Here is a 17,395-nt window from a genome sequence, read left to right as displayed (position 1 = left end):
GTATAACGAGCCTGGGAATTTGAGCCAGTGACACTTCCCAGGTAAACACTTGACTCACAGAGCTTACATGGGGCAGCCTTGTGCATCTGCCACCCAAGTCATGAGCAGCAGTGCTGGGGAACCAGGGTGGGGCCTCCTGCACAGCAACTGCCCCTCCAAGAAGTCACTGAAGGGAACCTTGAACTCCACAGTCAAAAAGCAACTGCCCTGCCTTCCCTCCTCTGCTGAATTCCAAACCAGACATTAGAAAGCTCTGAGCAAACAGAGCAGCAGCAAACATGAAAAGAATGCACTCTTGTCAATGCTGTTTGTATCCACAGAAGGGCTGATGAGTTTAGGGACAAGAGACTGTTCTGATCATAACAAAACTCACCTGTTAGAAAGGCTGAACTCTGAGAGGGAGAATAGAGAAACAAGGCTTGGTTTCACAGGCAAGAAAAACAATTTCTGTTAGAATGAAGGAGGTGATTCTGACTCTCTTACCTGCTGAACGTATCTGTCTGTAGTTTTCCACATATAGTAATATTCTATAATGCTTGTTAAGGACTTCCATGGGAGCTGGGGACACAAAGGAAAAACAGCATTTATTGAAGGGAGTTGGCACACAGTCTCACTGAAATTCACAGGATTCTTCTGACTGATGGTTGCAGCAGTCTTGCAACTACAGCCCTCCTCAAAAAAAAAAGACAGTGTGAATCCACAAAGGGGACTAGATGCACATGGGACCCATGTTAAATTAAATGCCCTTTCAAAATACTCTGAGCTTTCAGTGTAAAAGTGGAACAAGCTGCAGGTAAATCTTGATGCTGCACTGGCTCACAGCAAACCATTCCAGAGAGGCACAATGTGGAAGGAATCCCAGAGGCTCAGACTCTGCTACAGCAGCAGTTAAAGCAAGAGTCACAACTACAGTATCACAGTTCTGATAAGTTTGGATAAGTTTGGCTTCAATGGAGCTGGCCCATTAAAAAAAAAAAAAAAAACAAAACAAACTGCTAACAGAATTGTGCCCTGCCAGCTCTGTTCTCTGCGTGAGAAGCATGAGGATTTCAGCAGGACCACAGAGTGTGCTGCTGTTTCCAAGTCCCTCTAATAGATTAGAGCACAGGACAAACAACACTGAAACTACTTGTTTTGTTCCAGAGCATCTGAACAATGACACAGTGAAACTTGGCTCTTCTTACAGTGCTCCATTCAATTTGCAGGCTGAGCACCTAGGGTGGTGCTTTGGCCAAACTACAGGACACTTCCCTTGGATGCCCAGGATTTCTTTTGAAAACTTTCAAAAGGCCCTTTCTGAAACCACATTGTAAAGGTGACTACATTTTCATGTTTCAGAAGGCCGAATACTTATCTTCCTTCAAACACAAATTACTCTAGAGCAGTTTGGCTGTCACAACAGTTTCCTACATCCTCCCTCGGCTGTAGTGGAACAGATGATCCTAAATTAACGTTTCTACAGGAAAAACTATCATCTGTGATTTGAAATTCTGACTGTACACCAGGCTGTCACTAGTATGAGGTCTCCCTTTCCCCACTTCACAGCACGACACAGGTTCCAGTTCAAAGCCCCCTTGCTCACACAATGAAGAACACAGTTTAGACAAGCTGCAAGCCAGCTCTGCCACCAGTCAGAGCTGGTCACCACAAGGGCACCTTTCTATATACTTACAAAATCTTGCTGAATGTCAGTGAAATCTTTTCCATATTTTTCTAGTGCTTCCTCAAAGAGGTTTGCCTCTGAAGCAGACCACTCCTCCATCTCATCTCTGCACAGGACTGGCCCACCTTGTGGCACAAGTGCAGAGATTGCCTTGGAAATGTCATAGACATTTTTGTGCAAAGTGTCCATAGCATGGAACTAGGGGGTTGGAAAGGAGAAAGAAACGTTAGGACAAGTATCTGGGGGGAAAAATGTTCAACAGTGAAATAGCAATGACAAATTCTGCACTGAGATGTGAAGGTGTGGTATTCTGTACCTAAGGAAAAGTCAGTAAAAGCTGGTTCCAACCTCACACTGACTGCAGCTGTCAGTGTACAGACCTAACATTCATTAATAGTGAGGTTTGTGGAGCACAAGCTCTTGTGTATCAATTATTCCTATCAGCTCCTCACCAGCAGCACCACTGCAGCACTGCTGGTGAGAAGATGCACAGGATAGATCCACTCCCCCCAGGACTGAGCTACCATCCCCAGACGGGGCATGGAGATAAGAGGTCCAAGGGCGTTTCCTCACAGACATAGCCATGTATTTACTTTGTCAAATAATCCACAAAAATTTCATATATGAAAAACAAGAGCAGCAACACATGTATACATCCCCCCCCAAACGGCAGAAACCTCAACAAAGATTCACATTAAGTCACACATCACAGCTGAATAGGAAAAAAGAATGACTCTCAGGGGCAATTACTCCTCAGAAAGCCGAGCTACGGCTGTCTGCAACTTGTGATTTATAAGGGCTGAGAACATGCTGAGAGGGAGGAATTGCTATTAGTAAATGAAAGCTTGGCTTTATTTCCACGTTTCTGCAGTTTTAATCAGGATGTTATTTGCCTTTCATCATACCAGTTTTGTGTATGTGCATAATTAACCTACACTGTTCTAGACTAGAATTTGTTCTACGTAGAAATTTACATTACTCCAGTAATGAGGTGAGGCTTTAATAACAGTTCTCTGGAGACGTCAGATATTTTATTCAAATTTTCATTAAACTTTCTGTACCATAAAAGTTCAAGTTTTTTCCCTTTCCTCAATCTACGCAGCAATATTCATGATTATGAAATGTTAACAATATCACTACTCCTCAGGCACTCTAAACTGGCAGTCAAAGAGAACAGTATCAACTGACATTTCTTATCTGACCACAAGCTTTTCCCCCAGACATCCTTGGTCAATCTCACCCAAGGATGCCAGTGACAATCTGGTGTTGGGGAAGTGATGAAGAATGGCATTCTGGCATTGTAACATTACAGACAGGCAGACAATAATTTGTGCTCTTCTCAAGAGAGCTACTGAGCCCGTGCAAGGGATGAGCTGTCAAGCATGTCATCAGACTATTTTAATAAAACTAAGCAAAAAAAAAAAATTGCCTCATAGTATTATCCATGATGGATCACAAGAGGCACAAGGCCAGAAGAAGTTACTTCATCTGTAACTAAAGGATTCCTTTACAAAAGTAGGGTCTGCTTCACAGCAAGCCACAACTACAATCCATCTGTCCCTTCCTCTTTGCCAACTGTTAATGCTGAGGTGAATATTTTGCATCTCTCACAAACTTAAGGTCCTCTAAAGAAAATATTACCAGTGTGATGTCCCTGGAGGCTGCTGCAGCACTCATGTGCAAACTTGGCTGTCTGACAGAACTACTGCAATCCAGGGCTCGGGCAAAAGTACCAACAGACCTGAAAGGAATTAAACACAGCGTTAACTTCGCGTGCAAACCCAGCATAAATATAAACACCCAGCCAGCACTTTCTGAGATGAGCAGACTCCATTTCCCAGTTACAAGATTACATGGTTTGGCGCTCATTCTGAGCCAGAGACCATTCTCTCCAAATGTGGTTTGTTATTGAGAGCACTTTACTTAGTCCATATGATTGAAGAGGCTTAGGCATGGCCGAGGAAACAGAGAAAGACTCAGGGGTCACCAATGGGGAGTTTTGAGCTACTCCCTTATCCCTTATCTCCCAACAGACTTGAGCTGCAAGGGGAACAGAGCACAAGCAAGCTTTATGAATGACAATAATCTTCTTCACAATGGCAAAGAGCAGTGCTGCACTGTCCAAAAGGTACAGAGACAGATGCCAAGATCAGACAAAAAATGCAGCAACCAAAGAGTTTTTCTAAAAGTTTCAGAAAATTTGAAACAATGTTATTTTACAACTTAACATTGTATTATATATATTTCATAAAGCCAGCATAACAGCAATTCTCAAATACTTCACAACTCATCATCTCTGCATCTGAGACCACAAGCCCCATGCTCTTCACCTTACTCCTAAAGAAATTAGTTGGAGAAACCTGTAACAAGCATTGGTTCTCAAAATTCCTACTCCCCCGCTTGCTTGCTACACCACATGGGCGCAACACTTGTGCTGCTGCACAGTGAACTGGAGCTGAACTCCTCTGAGCAACTACAACAACAAAATAGGTGGGTCGGGTTTTCCCCTTCCACTCAGGTCACTTCCCCAAAGCAGCTGAGAGCACAGAGAAACACACTGGTGCCAAGCAGTGCAGGAGCAGGAAAGGTAAATGTTTGAGAAGCAGTTGTCATCAAACATCTAATTTTGGCCAAAATCCAAACAAGCCTCCCCCATCAGTGTCTGTGGTGACTCACACCTCACCCTCCTCCCAGTCTCCCAGTCACTATCCCTGCCCCACAACTCCCCCGAGCCCAGCCTCAGCTGAACTGATACTTCTGTATGTGTGAACTAATTATAAACTGGAACGCTTTGCTGATTCTGAACAGAAGCAATTCCTGCACTCATCTTTGCAGTGATTCTCATTACAGCCTGCACCTTGCAGCAGCAAACCCAGTGGGCAGCACTGACTGCCAGAAAGAGCCACTCAAACCAGCTCTGCCACCAGAAGATGGAAACACCCATCACAAAGCAGCTCCACAGTCACTACAAACTAAACCACGTGAAAACCCAAGAGGGGGAAGGGAAAAAAAAAGGCAGACAGAACCAGGGTTCATCTATAAAAGTATCACCTAAAACACAGAGAATTTGGAGAGTGTTACTATGTATTTTTTTCCCTAAATAATTCAGTCATCAATTGCTATGAGAGCCTAAAATTTAATAGAGGCTTCTGTTTATAGACATGGATACCAATGAATTAGTTCAAGAACCTTTTATAAAGGAAGAGCTGATCGACAAAGATTGCTTTGGGCTTAAATAAAAACATCAGTAGAGATTTGCAGGGTTTTATTTTATTGTGCCTACCTCCTGGAATCTAAGCATTAGAAAATATCTTCAGCTCATCATAAGCATTTACCAGAATTCTTAGCAAACCATTAATGGATGTTAAAGTGTCACTGGCTTTGAAAAAAGCAGTAAATGGACAGAGCAAAGAACTGCCAAGAATTTAATTCACTAAGTCTTCTGCATGCTGACTAAAGTATTAGAAAAACCCCACCAACTACAGGATCATTTTCACAGGCAACTTGCTCTGCTTTTATGAAACCAAATTGTAAATCTGAGGAGCTGTTCCTAAAGTCATGCTGTTCCTATGAAGACATGTAAAATGTACCTCATCTTAAAATGCAGCAAGTGAATCAAGCAACCAGAACCAGCATGCATGCTCATAAAACAAAAAAGAACCCAAGAAAGTGCTTGGAAGAGTTATGCCTACTTCTTCAAAGGAGAGGTGAAATACTCTTACCGTGCTACCACCAGGAACTGGTCTATCTGCTTGTCTACTAGTGGGTTAAAGGCTTCCCAGACTTTTGTTTCAAGTTTTGACTGATCTCTTCCATCATCCTCACCTGGTTGAAAAACAAATCAGAAGTATTTAGTATGGCTCTTTTAAAATATGAGTACTTTCTAGATTCTTTTTTTATCTCACAGTAATGTCACTGTTAGCCCATCTCAGTTACTCTGCCTGACAGGCCACTGTGAAAATTTCACTCACTTATTTGTATGTGACAATTTCAGCTTGACAGACACAGCAACACAGCTCATCCAAACTGGGCAATCAGATTTTCACAAACTGGTGTCAGAGGATATGCCACGGAAAACAGAGTGCATCTTTCTCCAAACTAGACAGTTACTTTTCAGTTTCTTTCCCCAGCTTGTCTGTCTTCCTCCTTTATCTTGCAGCAGTTCCAGGAAAACAGACACACTCCAAGCTGCTCTGAGCAGGCAAAGAGTAGCTGGTTTAACCCATCTCAGCTGCTTTCTAGAGGGGAAACCATGGTATCAGACACACTTCATTTTCCAGAGTCTAAACAAGCCAGAATACCCTGGCAAAATACAGGAGCTACTGAGACTTTTTTTCTTTCTGCTTCCTTTAAAACATCTGGCAATTATCCTTCTCTGAAGCCCCATGTTGGCCCACTGAGGGAACAGGATGCCTTTCAGATTAGTTCATCCTCACTTAGGAGACTTGCCCAGCTGTTGAACAAATACTGGTTTCATAGACAAATTAAACAAGAATCCTGATCCTTTTTTTCGCCTGTCTTAACATGAGACTAACGGTGTCAGAAGAGCTTCTAAGCAAAGAGAGAAGCACATCATTGCTTCCACATCCTGGCCCATCCAGACTGGATGTGGTCTTCCCAACACAGGTCACAACCCTCTCTCTCCTAGGAGAAGCTTATGGACAGACCTTTCCCTCTGCATTACACAGGGCTCAGGAAAGGACAATTAGATGCCAACACTCCTCATCCCTCTCAGTTTTTCCACCCACTTTAGGATCTGTAGGGTAGTGCAGAGACAAATCTAAAGTTAGTTACTATCTGATAAATATTCCTGGTTCCTGCTACTTCTCCCTTGTCCTCAGCTCCTCATGGTCCCACTGCTCCATGACACAGTGGGGGCAGGCTGAAGTCTCAGTGCATGCTCCAGCCAGCAAATTCTTCCTCTTGCCTGTTCTGCAGGTGAGAAGTCTAGGCTGGCAGCCAACACTGGGATGGGGAGAAGGCTCCAGGGAAAAGGCACCCAGCAGTAATGGGCAAATTGATGAGGGCAGACAGCATTTAATTGGCAGTAATTTGGGAGGGGCTCTTATAGGGAAGTGAGGCTTGATTAAAAACACAAAAGGCTTTACAGATGTGATGGAAATTTGTGTTTCCCATGGAAATTCTGAAATCTCTTAATAAAAAGAGTGCAAGCTCCGAGAGAGCCCATTAATTAAATTTATTTCAACAACTTTTATGATTTGGACCAATGCCCATTTAAAGACCCATTTGCAAGAGAACTAATTGCCTTCAGTGGGCAACAGCCTCCACAAAGCCAGCCACTGCTGCACACATGGCCTGGCAGTGGAAACCATCTCCCACACCTAGGCAGGCCTCACACAGAGAAGTGGCCACATTCAACATGAACTCTTGACAATTTAAATAAATTACAGAAATTACCCTCTTTTAGTAAGTCTGTTATATCTGCCTGGTATCTGTTTCCAACTCGAATTTCTCCTTTATCAGCAAGCAGGGTCTTTTGTTGAGGATCATACACTAGTGAATAAAAGAAGAAATCCTACAAATAAAACAAGAGCAAAAAGGTAAACAGTGTTATAAGCTTTTACTTTCAGCTTTGCAACCATACTACCACGTTTTTACAGTTTAAGTGTGGTTTCATTATGTGTATATATAGATTTTAAAATTGGGTGAACAAAAAGTAAATAAACCACCAGTTTAAAAACTCCATTTAACTGCTGCTACTTTCTTCTATATTGCAAGTGTTAGCTGTCAACAGCAGCCTCTCTCTTAACATACAGCCTCCCAAATTGAAGTGAACAAAGCTCCTCTTGCACAGGCAAGGCTCAGAAGGGCCAGGACACAATTTTTAGTCACATCAGCTGTTTCAGAACACAAAATTGCCACATCCCATGCAATTTCCATATTCCAAACCAGGAGGATTAGACATCAGTGACCTATCCACACAGAAATACCAGCACATATTGAAGCATAACTTCAGAATGTTACAGCCACACTAATGCAACCCCACAGAGGTGTGAAGCCCCAGACAAACCCTGTGGCCTCTGCTAGGCTTGCTCTAATCTGTCAATGTCTCTCATGCTGCAAGGCCCAAAGCTGGACAAAAACCTGCACAGGTGGTCTCACAAGGGATGAAGTGAGGGGATGACCCCCTTCCCCCATCTGCTGGCTACACTGCTGCTAATACAGACCGGGATGTGCTGCTGACCAACTTCTTGCCTGCTACCATCTAAGCTTAAAGCACCACATTTCTTTCTGCTTGTTATTAGGAGAGGGGCAGCAGATTTGGCAGCAGCAGTAATTAGCTGCAGGTGGCAATCCACTAATTTGTTGCTTTTGTTCAAGTAGATGTGGAAAAGGCTAAAATAGCTGCTTGGCTTCCGCTACCTTGGTGTGTAAAATTAAAGCAAGAAGGCATTCCAGAATGAGAATGTTCTGCCAGGGCAGAGAAAGGAAACAGCCAAAATTTTTAACTACCTAAAACTGTACAGTTTAAGTAATTAAACTTTTCTGCATGGATAAGTACTGAGCTATAGCTATTGACCAGGTATGCTCCATCAAAGTATAGTGTGCAGTTCTGGGCAGGATTAAAGCTCTGGCAGGACATGGAACAACAGACCTTTTGTAACCTCTGTCCACAGCAACATGTTCATCAGGAAGGAGAATTGTCTGAACAGAAACAGGATGTGCAGTGCGCCATTTTCCGCATCTCAGGTTTCTGGCTTATTTTTTCACTCCCCTTATTTCTCTGGTACTAGCAGGCACCCTGTTTAAATACATCTCATTTCATGCTCACCTCATTTTTCCCTTTCCCTATATTTGTACGTGTCAACAGCATGCAACAAAAATTAGGACAAAACCAGCAAGAGTTTCAAGCCCTGTTCAGCTTTATGAAGAGGTGGCAAAGGAAAAGAGAGTCTCCCAATCTGTCATGCACAGCCCCAGAAAAGGAGAATTGCTGCAAGTTTCCACAGTAACATGGCAAAAATTCTGGAAGACAACTGAACTTCAACTGGAAAGGTTGTGTGTAGTTGGGTTTAGGGTCAGAGGATTTGATTGCATCCTAAGCAAATGATACTTTTGAAAAAACTCCTACTCCCACGGACACCAGGGTCAAGTTACATCAACCATGGGCAGAAGGCAACTTCAGAGCATATGAAAACTCATTTATATCACATCTATGTAAAGAAATCTGGGTCTCCTGCTCCCTGACACACTCAAAGCTCAAGATATTGCAAGAGTTTGAGAATATATCACTGTGGAAATAAAACGTAGGGAAAGCTTTTGTCTCACAGGCTTCCAGGTTATAAATACAGTGTTTAATTTGTTCCAGCTCCAAAATACCTGACTGCAGGACAAAGTATATGCAGTGCAACATTAATGCTTTACAGGCACGTTGCCCAGCAAATATACAACACACTGCAGAGTAACAACACAGTGAGCCCCAAAGAAGACCAATGCCACAGGCAATTTCTTTAGTCTTTTTTGTCCAAGGCAAGTCATACATTGTGGAGGAGGTTTCTCCCATGATATTTGATTGTTAGATGCCCTACTGCTTTTTTTCTATTGGTTATCACTATGAATTTTGTCTACATCTACAAAATCTCAATTAGTTTCAGGTCATCCATTTATGTCTTGTCCAGTTCTGTCTCAAATCAATCAGGTTGAACAAAAGAATGAAAATCCTCTGGCCTCTTCTCCCCATCCAGAGCCTCCTCAACAGAGGAGAGATGGAAGCTTGGGGGCCCAAGTGTGAATTCTACAGACTGCAATCCCTAGAGGTAATACAACACCACTGCCATCTTCCCTCACAGACACTGAGATTCATTCTTGCAGACTGAGTGGGACTGCTGAAAACATTAATACACATCAGCTTAGTGCCAATGCAAACCAAGAACAAACCAGATCCTCGTGCACTCTGAAGCTTGTATGAACTCCTGACCAGCACTATGTGATGAGAACAATTCTTCACAAGGGTTTCACAAGAGTGATGTTCACAACAAAATAACACTGCTCTTCAAAATCCTCCACACTCATTTGTGCTGTCAAACTGTGTATGCTGGGTTTGCAGCAGTCAAAAAAGGGAAGGGTTTTCTCTTTTCATTACAGATCCCAGAAAATGCCTAACACACTCAGGAAAAATTAACATGACCTGCCAAGAGCTAAAACTGAATCATGACTTTCTGCTTCTCTCAACTGCTAGAGAGACAGATCTGCTCAGAGCTCCCCTACCCAAGCCCCTAAGCTACCCATAGCTATGTCAAGAACCAAAGTCACCAAGAAACTGGAGAAAGAAAAGCCAAAGTACACCAGAAATAATGGTTACTTCATTGCAGCTTGCAAACTTACTTTCATGTATTTGATCTATTTTAACTAGAGAACATTTTATTTTTAGGGGGCTACCAAAAGGAACAGATATGCCAGACATCTGCTCAGCAGGCAAATTCACACAAGCCTCTGGATATAGCCAGGCAGAGCAGTAAAATAGATGTACATTCAAAACAGTTTCCTGCAGAATAGGGAAATCTAGTGCTTTTGCCATAATTGGCTACGATCTCCATGGGAATTAGGTGTCTATAGAAAATTCAGGTTTTCTAGTTCCCTTTTTTCCCTCTATTTCCTGCTATTCCTCACTCCTGCTACAAATTTTACAGGCACAGTGAAAGAGTCAGTGCTGGTCCCCTCCAGCCTGTTTTCCAAACGTGCAAGGCAATCTTCCTGAGGAAGATGACAGAGAGAGGGTGGAGGAGGAGAACAGAGATAGCAAAAATGTAATTTTGCTTTGCTTACTATCTCCCTAAAAAATTCTGTCTGGATGTTTAACCTGCTTCAAGGCAGACAGCCTTGGGCTGAAAGCCTACTTTTACTGGTCATAACATTTAGGAAATCAAATACCAGGTTCCCTAGAACTGCTTAGGCTTTATTGACAGAAGCCACGTTAGAAAAAAAGGAACTACCCTGAAACATTTTGAAAGCAAAGGTTGGATTAAGAACAGGAGGCATGGTGAAAGAAGAAACAGTTCAAAACAATACCACGAAGTGTTAGGAACCCATTGGGCAACAACTATCTCCTTAATCTCTTTACCCTCCACCCAAGCATATTTGTGTTCCTGAGCTTTTAATTTCTTTACCATCTGTCCAAGTTAGTTTGCACCACAGCAAAATGCCATGCTAAGTGACAGGACACATTCAGGGAACTCTCTCATTCTGTGAAATCTCTAAGTGTCTGCTCAGTTCTAAAAATAACCCACATCACTCATCTTGCATTTTGGAAGTTCAAAAGGATGGGAAAAAAATTATTTTTCTGTGCATACATCTGCAGCCGAGCATTGCATGATCAGAGGAAAGCATCTCTCTTCAGTCTCTGTACACCTACCTGTAACACCAGTGATAATAAAAACATGTTGGGAGCAACTGAAAACACACACTACTTAAGAGCTGGGTCCTAAGAAATCTGAAATCATTTCAGTTTGATTAACTTGTGCTTTCAAACTGGCATATCCTGGGCTGCTAGCTGGTTACAAGCACTGCTGAATACCATGCCCCTTGTTTGATGCTCTGCCATTTGGCAGCCTGCAGCAGAGCCGACATTTTTTGGTTTCACATTCCAAAGAGAAACTCAACTATTTAATCCCTGTGCCTTGTTTAAAATTCTCTTAAACTAAAGTATCAGATTAAAACTAATCTTATACTTAAATAAATACTGAAGAAAGCTACAAAAGCATTTAAAAAGAAAGCCCAGCTATGAGAGAGACTGCAGTATGCTCCTTGCAAAAAATGGCCTCTTTTCTCCTTTCTTAAAGGCCAGTAACGGCCATCGCCCTACTAGTTTTAATTACAAGATTTCCTCTCTTGTATAACATTTCAGTGTTTTCAAATGCAAATTATCTGCTTGCAGATGTGTTCAAATAATAATATCCTGAATTTCTTTGCTAATCTCCACAGTAAATCTCTCACAGATTGTCAGACTCCAAGACTGTCTAACCCAGCTGCCAGCCAGAGGTCTAGCCACAATCAAAGGTATAGAAATACAACTTTTAAAAAATACAATGGTAATAATTTAAAATCACAAAATACCTAAAAAGTAAAGCCCAGTATTTATATTCTGAATGGTGTTTAGCTGTGCAAGACAATTCAGTTTCAAGTTTTGGTCTGAGATACCTTTAAAAAGAGACTGGGTAAATTTCTGTCAGATGTCACCTGACAAGCAGTTTTTCAAGGATTAAGGGTCAGTGGTGGTCTATGAAGGAGTCCAGATAAGTATTTTGACTCAAAGAACAGGGAACTAAGCTCCTCAAAAATCTGAGGCAAGATCAAGCTTAAAGCATATTAACATAAATCTGTATGATTTCAGGATAAAGCAAATACAGAGAAGCACAGCTTGCTCTCTCCTCTACAGTTACTGCATCTCCCAGGGCATCAGCCTCCAGGTTGGAGCTCTCAGCCCTGCCACACTGATGAGCAAGTTGGGTTCACTTTACAGAATGAGAGGCAGCTCACAGGGATATAAACACAAGGTCTGGCCCCCAAACCCACAAAGTTTTATGCACAATGAAGATTGTACAGAGCCTAAAGCTTCCCACTGTCAATGCCCAGTACATGCAGAAATGAAAGAATTCTTTTTAGAAGACTTGCAAAAAGGCACCAAACCTAAATTGTGCCAGAAAAAACTGTTGAAGCTATACAATGCACAAAATGGTTCCTACCTCCCGTTCCAGATACGATTTAAGGGATTCTGTCTCATTTAACAGAGTAACGCTGCATTTGCCTCTAAAAAAAGAGAAACACATCTCATGAAAAAGTACATCTTAAATGCTCGTGTGATTCACAAGATGGTATCACTGAAGTTGTACACAGAACTTGATCTTACATTGAAGAGCACTTAAAAAATAACAGTGTTGTGTGATCTTTTAACAAAATGGCAGAAAACAGTCATTACCTAATGTGTGTGGCTGGCAGAGATTCCAGCTGTCGTGAGAGAAACAACTCACGGTGTCGTAGCTGATGCTTCTGTTTCTCTGGTAAATCAACCATTTCTGGATTTTCCATCTCCTCTTCCATTTCTCCTAGTCATAAAGAGACAAAACTGATCAAGAACAAGACATGGATTGACTTTGACCAAGTCACAATGACCTGCTCCAAAACCTTTGCTAAATAACAAACTTTGATCAGATTGAACGTAACATTTTGGCCAATTGAACAATTACATGATTAGTACTCTTGAAATTATGCCTGTGAAGAATTTCATTTATTCACCACCACCTTCAAATTACCCCAGGCACACACAGGTCACACCAAGCTGAAAGGCACACAAATCTGCTACCAACAGAGAAGTTCTGGAGAGAGAGAGAGCTGCTTTTGGAGACCATCAGATTCATCTGGTAAAAGCTGACATATGACAAGTGAGGCATACTGAACTCTTTCCTCTTTGCCAGGCACAAGTTATTATAAACCCTACTCCTCTTTCAGGACATCACACTGTCCCACACCAGCTTTAACAGCTTCTGCAGGAAATGCCCACTGGAAAGGGCAGTTTATTTAAGTAGTGTTATTTTGTACTCTCCTCACCCCAACCACAGCCACAGGATTAACTGGAATGTAACCAAGTGCCTGAGGCCACTCCTGCCACCCTGGTTACCCACCCCACACCACACACACCCAACTGCAGCACTCCTGCATTGCAGCAGCCGGGATCCACCACCTCTGCCTTGGAGCTACCTAATCTCCATCCAACCAGTTCTTAAACATACACCAAAGTAAATACATGAAATCCCACCCACACTGACATGCAACTGATCCCAAACATCTTCAAGCATCTTTCTTTGAGGAAATAAACTGTATGGTTTGTATTTGTTAAGAAGTATTCTGCCACTTAAGCCAGCTAAAGCTGTAAAGGGCAAAATACTCAAAGAAAAAACCTCCAAAGATCCTCCATGACAAATGACTGAGAAAGAAGAGATCAGACTTTTCCCTTCTCTAAGAAATTAAGGCAGTTACTGGTATTTTGCAAAACCACAGGCAAAGTTTCCCAGACTGTAGTAGAACGAGCTGTAAAGCCTCATGCATGAATTGTAAAATTCTTAATTTTACATCAGCATTACTCTAAAAGAGCAGACTTATGCCTCCAGCTTAATTCAACAGTTGTTGCCAAAAAACATTTCTAATGAGAAACACATACAGACACAGTTATGATTTATATACCCTTAAGATTAGTTAACTAAAATCCCCATAGTTATCCCAAAAATAAAGCAAACAAAGATCTCCATTTTATAAAACACTAAAATTGCACTTAGTTTTAAACAGGCCACCATTACGCCAAAGGTGGTGACAAAAATTTATGTACCCTTCAAGTTACCCACAATTTATCACCATTTTACTGCCCTGAAAAAAAGACCTGCAGTTTATTTGCTCGTCAGGTAGGCTGCTCCAGCAAGGAAGGAAAAAAAGAGCACCATAATTAAACCAGACTTCAACACACAATAGCTGCTACACCACATGAGCTGGTAACCATACAGCAGCATGTACTAAGTTTTTAATATTTTCCTGGGAACTAGAACACCACATTTACATTTGTTGCACATTCTCATGGGGTCTGCAATTTACTGAAGTGGATTCTGTTTTAGTTGGAAATTAATATTGTGACTGCTATCCTTCACTGTAAATATACCACAAACAATCCAGCAAGGTGCAAGCTCATTTGCCTGAAAACTGAAGGATGCACAAAGGAAAAGGGAATTCATGCCTGTACTTACAGCAGCTTTTGGAAATGACAGTAATGCACTGTATAATGTAGGGAAAATACTACAAGGAGCAACCTAAAATAGTTTGTATCTTCAGTGTATTTGACAGCCTACAGCTTTTAGAAATTACATTTTTCTAAAAAGTATGTCAAGCCCTTTGTGCCAATGAAATCTACAGACAAAAGGAAAGCACCCAGCACAACCAAACTGATCCCAGGGACTGCATCCCTTCAGGTAGGCTTGCCTTCCAAGCAGTATTTTATTTATGTGTCTTGCTTTTGTAATAAAATACAGAAGGTGGAGAGCACACATGTTCTTATGGCAGCTCTGCTATGAACAGCCTCTCAAAACCAAAGAGCACAATACATTTCTTTTCAAAAACAGACATTTCTACAGGTAACAAACATTTCCCCCACACACAGCAGTAAAACTGTCATAGCACCCCCAGACAGAGGCAGAAACATTCCAAGAAATAACAAGCACATCCATATGAACATTGTCCCTCCTTTCTCACAGGCATGATTTAACCCTGAAAAAAACAGACCTGACCAATGTACTGGGAACCAAGGGATGAAGGAGAGAAGGACTGGATACAGGACAGGAACCTCTCCCTCACTGAGGTCAGGCAAAAGCTGCTGGACAAAAAGCACCCAGCAGTACTTCAGCCCCAGCACCCAGCAGCACCTCACCCCCAGTAACAAAAAGCACCCAGCAGCACCTCAGCCCCAGCACCCAGCAGCACCTCACCCCCAGCAACACCTCACCCAGACAGCTCAGGCTGAGTCAGACCATGAAGCACAACAGGGGCTGTCCCAGCCCCAGCTCCAGGACAAGTCTGACATATCTGCATTTCACCTTCCCACAGCTCACCCACTCTCACTAACTGGAGCAAACACCACCATCAAGAATGGTGGCATCTGAGAAAAAAACTTTAAAAAAATAGAAACACATATTTATAAAATATCTAAGAAATCTTTTCAGAAAGATTTGCCTGCATTCTTTACAGTACTGTGGAATAAGTGGTATGGGAATACAGGAGGTGCAGTACATTGGGACTTCAATGCTCTCATAAAGCCTTACTTCAAATTAATCTTTCTGCTTGATAGATGGGCCTGTGCAGATTTGAAACTAAACATTTAATCTTAATACAAACAGTAATATATCAGCTATGCAGGAGTAGCCAGTGGAATGCTGCAAGAAGTGTATTAGATTAAGTATTATTTGATATTTAATGGCAGAATCATTAATAGCACATTAGCAAAGCTTGAAGATGACTTATATTAGGAACAAGAGAGAGGCAGATTAGGCACAAACAGCACGACTTGTGTGAAAGCTAACATATATGGGGAAAATAATTAGAAAGAGTAAACTTTGAGTTGGCAGGAGAAACCCAAGAGGCAGTAATTGTAATTTAAAATGACTGGGTGTGTGAGATGTGAAATTAAACATCAATATTTGCTAGACACGAGAAAGAACAGCAATTTGCTATAGATCAGACTGGGCTCTCCAGAGCATCAAAAGCAGAAAGCAGCAGCCCTTTCTCTGCATTTTGGGTGTCATACAAGTAGTTACATGACAGAATTCAGAAATGCACAAAGGTAAACAAGACACAGAAATCAGGTTTAGAGAGCAGACAAGGTTTACCAGCTTGGGAAACAGTCTGCAGTAACACAAAAATTAGTTAGCATGGCTATAACCAGCAAAATAATGTAAAGAATAAAGAAAAAGAGTGGGGCCAAATCATTGGGAAACAGTAAAACCAGTGCTACTGACCTGCACAATAGCTCCTTCAGCAGCAAAGGAAGCTGCAACTCTGGCTGTTTTAACAGCTTAACTAAGGACCTCAGAGGAACATTCTAGAAATGTTGCATTTGAATAAATTAAAATACAACACCAGGTTCCTTCTTCCAGGTTCACTTTGAAATGGCTTGTATGAAGCTGCAGCCTTAATCCTTTTTTCTCTACAAAACACCAGATATTGACTCATAGCTGTAGAAAACATGGAGAAAATTTTAACAGGCAGGAATCCTTACACCTTGACACTTGAGAAGGAGTTTGCCACAGAACCAGTGTGGATCCCCTGTCATGAAGCTCTGGTGGTCACCTCTTGCAGCCATGGCCACTGTGTCAGGTAGCAAACAGACACTATTTTGGACACCTGTATCTTCCCTCACTGCACCACTCCCAAAGACAGAAGACACAGTTCCCTCCTCTCAGCAACAACTGAGTCAAGGTGTCATTAGTGGATATATGAACTGGACTCCTCTTAAATCTGCATGTGTAGGGCTGGGAGAAAATAGAGAAGGGGAATAAAATGGAAGAAATAAAAACAGCTAATTCATGAAGCTATTGTCAAACTTCATTTAGATTGGTGTTATTTAAAATGTAAACAAAAATCTCAATAAATTCCCTACCTGTTTAGGCACAGAGGTATCATGCAAACATCTATTTTCAGAAGCTTTGGTACTTCCAAAACCAAGCTGCCCTGTGTGCCAGAGCACCTGCTGAAAACCAACCATAAATCTGCCAATCCAGACAGTGCTATGTCAGTTCCCCAACCACTACCAACCGGTCAGTCATGGCTGCAAATATTGAAATAATTATGAAAAACTGTGTAAGACATTATATAAAGAAAATACATAGTGACAGCATCCAACAATAGGTTGAGGAGTGAAGTATCTTTCCCATTTCTCTTCCATCAAGTCCTGTCTGCAATCTTGTTTTCTAAGTCTCTCAGCAAGAACTAAAAACAGTGTCTTACTGGTGGAAGCAAGTTCATTTCAGAAACAGTTGGAGAAACTCCCTAGAATAATCTGTGAGGTGATTAAAGAGGCTTATGAATAAAAAGCACTAACAATGCATGGAAGACATCATAAGGCTGAAAGATTTATAGGACAGCCCAGACAAGCTTTACATCATATGACAAAAATAGTAAGATCACAGATTAAATCCAAGAATCAGGTTACATACATCAGGTACCAATTTGTAGTCACCA

General features: G+C 41.7%; 1 protein-coding gene across 4 annotated transcripts in view; it reads right to left on the bottom strand.

The window, feature by feature from the left end:
- The window catches only part of MTA1 (metastasis associated 1), a 75,136-nt gene that overhangs the window by 38,084 nt on the left and 19,657 nt on the right, over window positions 1-17,395 (bottom strand). For all 4 annotated transcript variants that reach the window (XM_030952942.1, XM_030952943.1, XM_030952945.1 and 1 more), the window contains exons 4-10: window positions 12,600-12,726; window positions 12,367-12,430; window positions 7,082-7,199; window positions 5,386-5,488; window positions 3,305-3,404; window positions 1,673-1,861; window positions 484-558 (exon numbers count right to left, since the gene is read on the bottom strand). In XM_030952942.1, the coding sequence (XP_030808802.1) occupies window positions 484-558; window positions 1,673-1,861; window positions 3,305-3,404; window positions 5,386-5,488; window positions 7,082-7,199; window positions 12,367-12,430; window positions 12,600-12,726 (776 nt within the window). The remainder of the gene's footprint in view (window positions 1-483; window positions 559-1,672; window positions 1,862-3,304; window positions 3,405-5,385; window positions 5,489-7,081; window positions 7,200-12,366; window positions 12,431-12,599; window positions 12,727-17,395) is intronic.

Source organism: Camarhynchus parvulus, chromosome 8 (assembly GCF_901933205.1).
Source record: "Camarhynchus parvulus chromosome 8, STF_HiC, whole genome shotgun sequence".
Classification (NCBI taxonomy): domain Eukaryota; kingdom Metazoa; phylum Chordata; class Aves; order Passeriformes; family Thraupidae; genus Camarhynchus; species Camarhynchus parvulus.
Note: the sequence above shows the minus strand (reverse complement) of the source record. Positions and strands in the feature narration are given on the sequence as shown.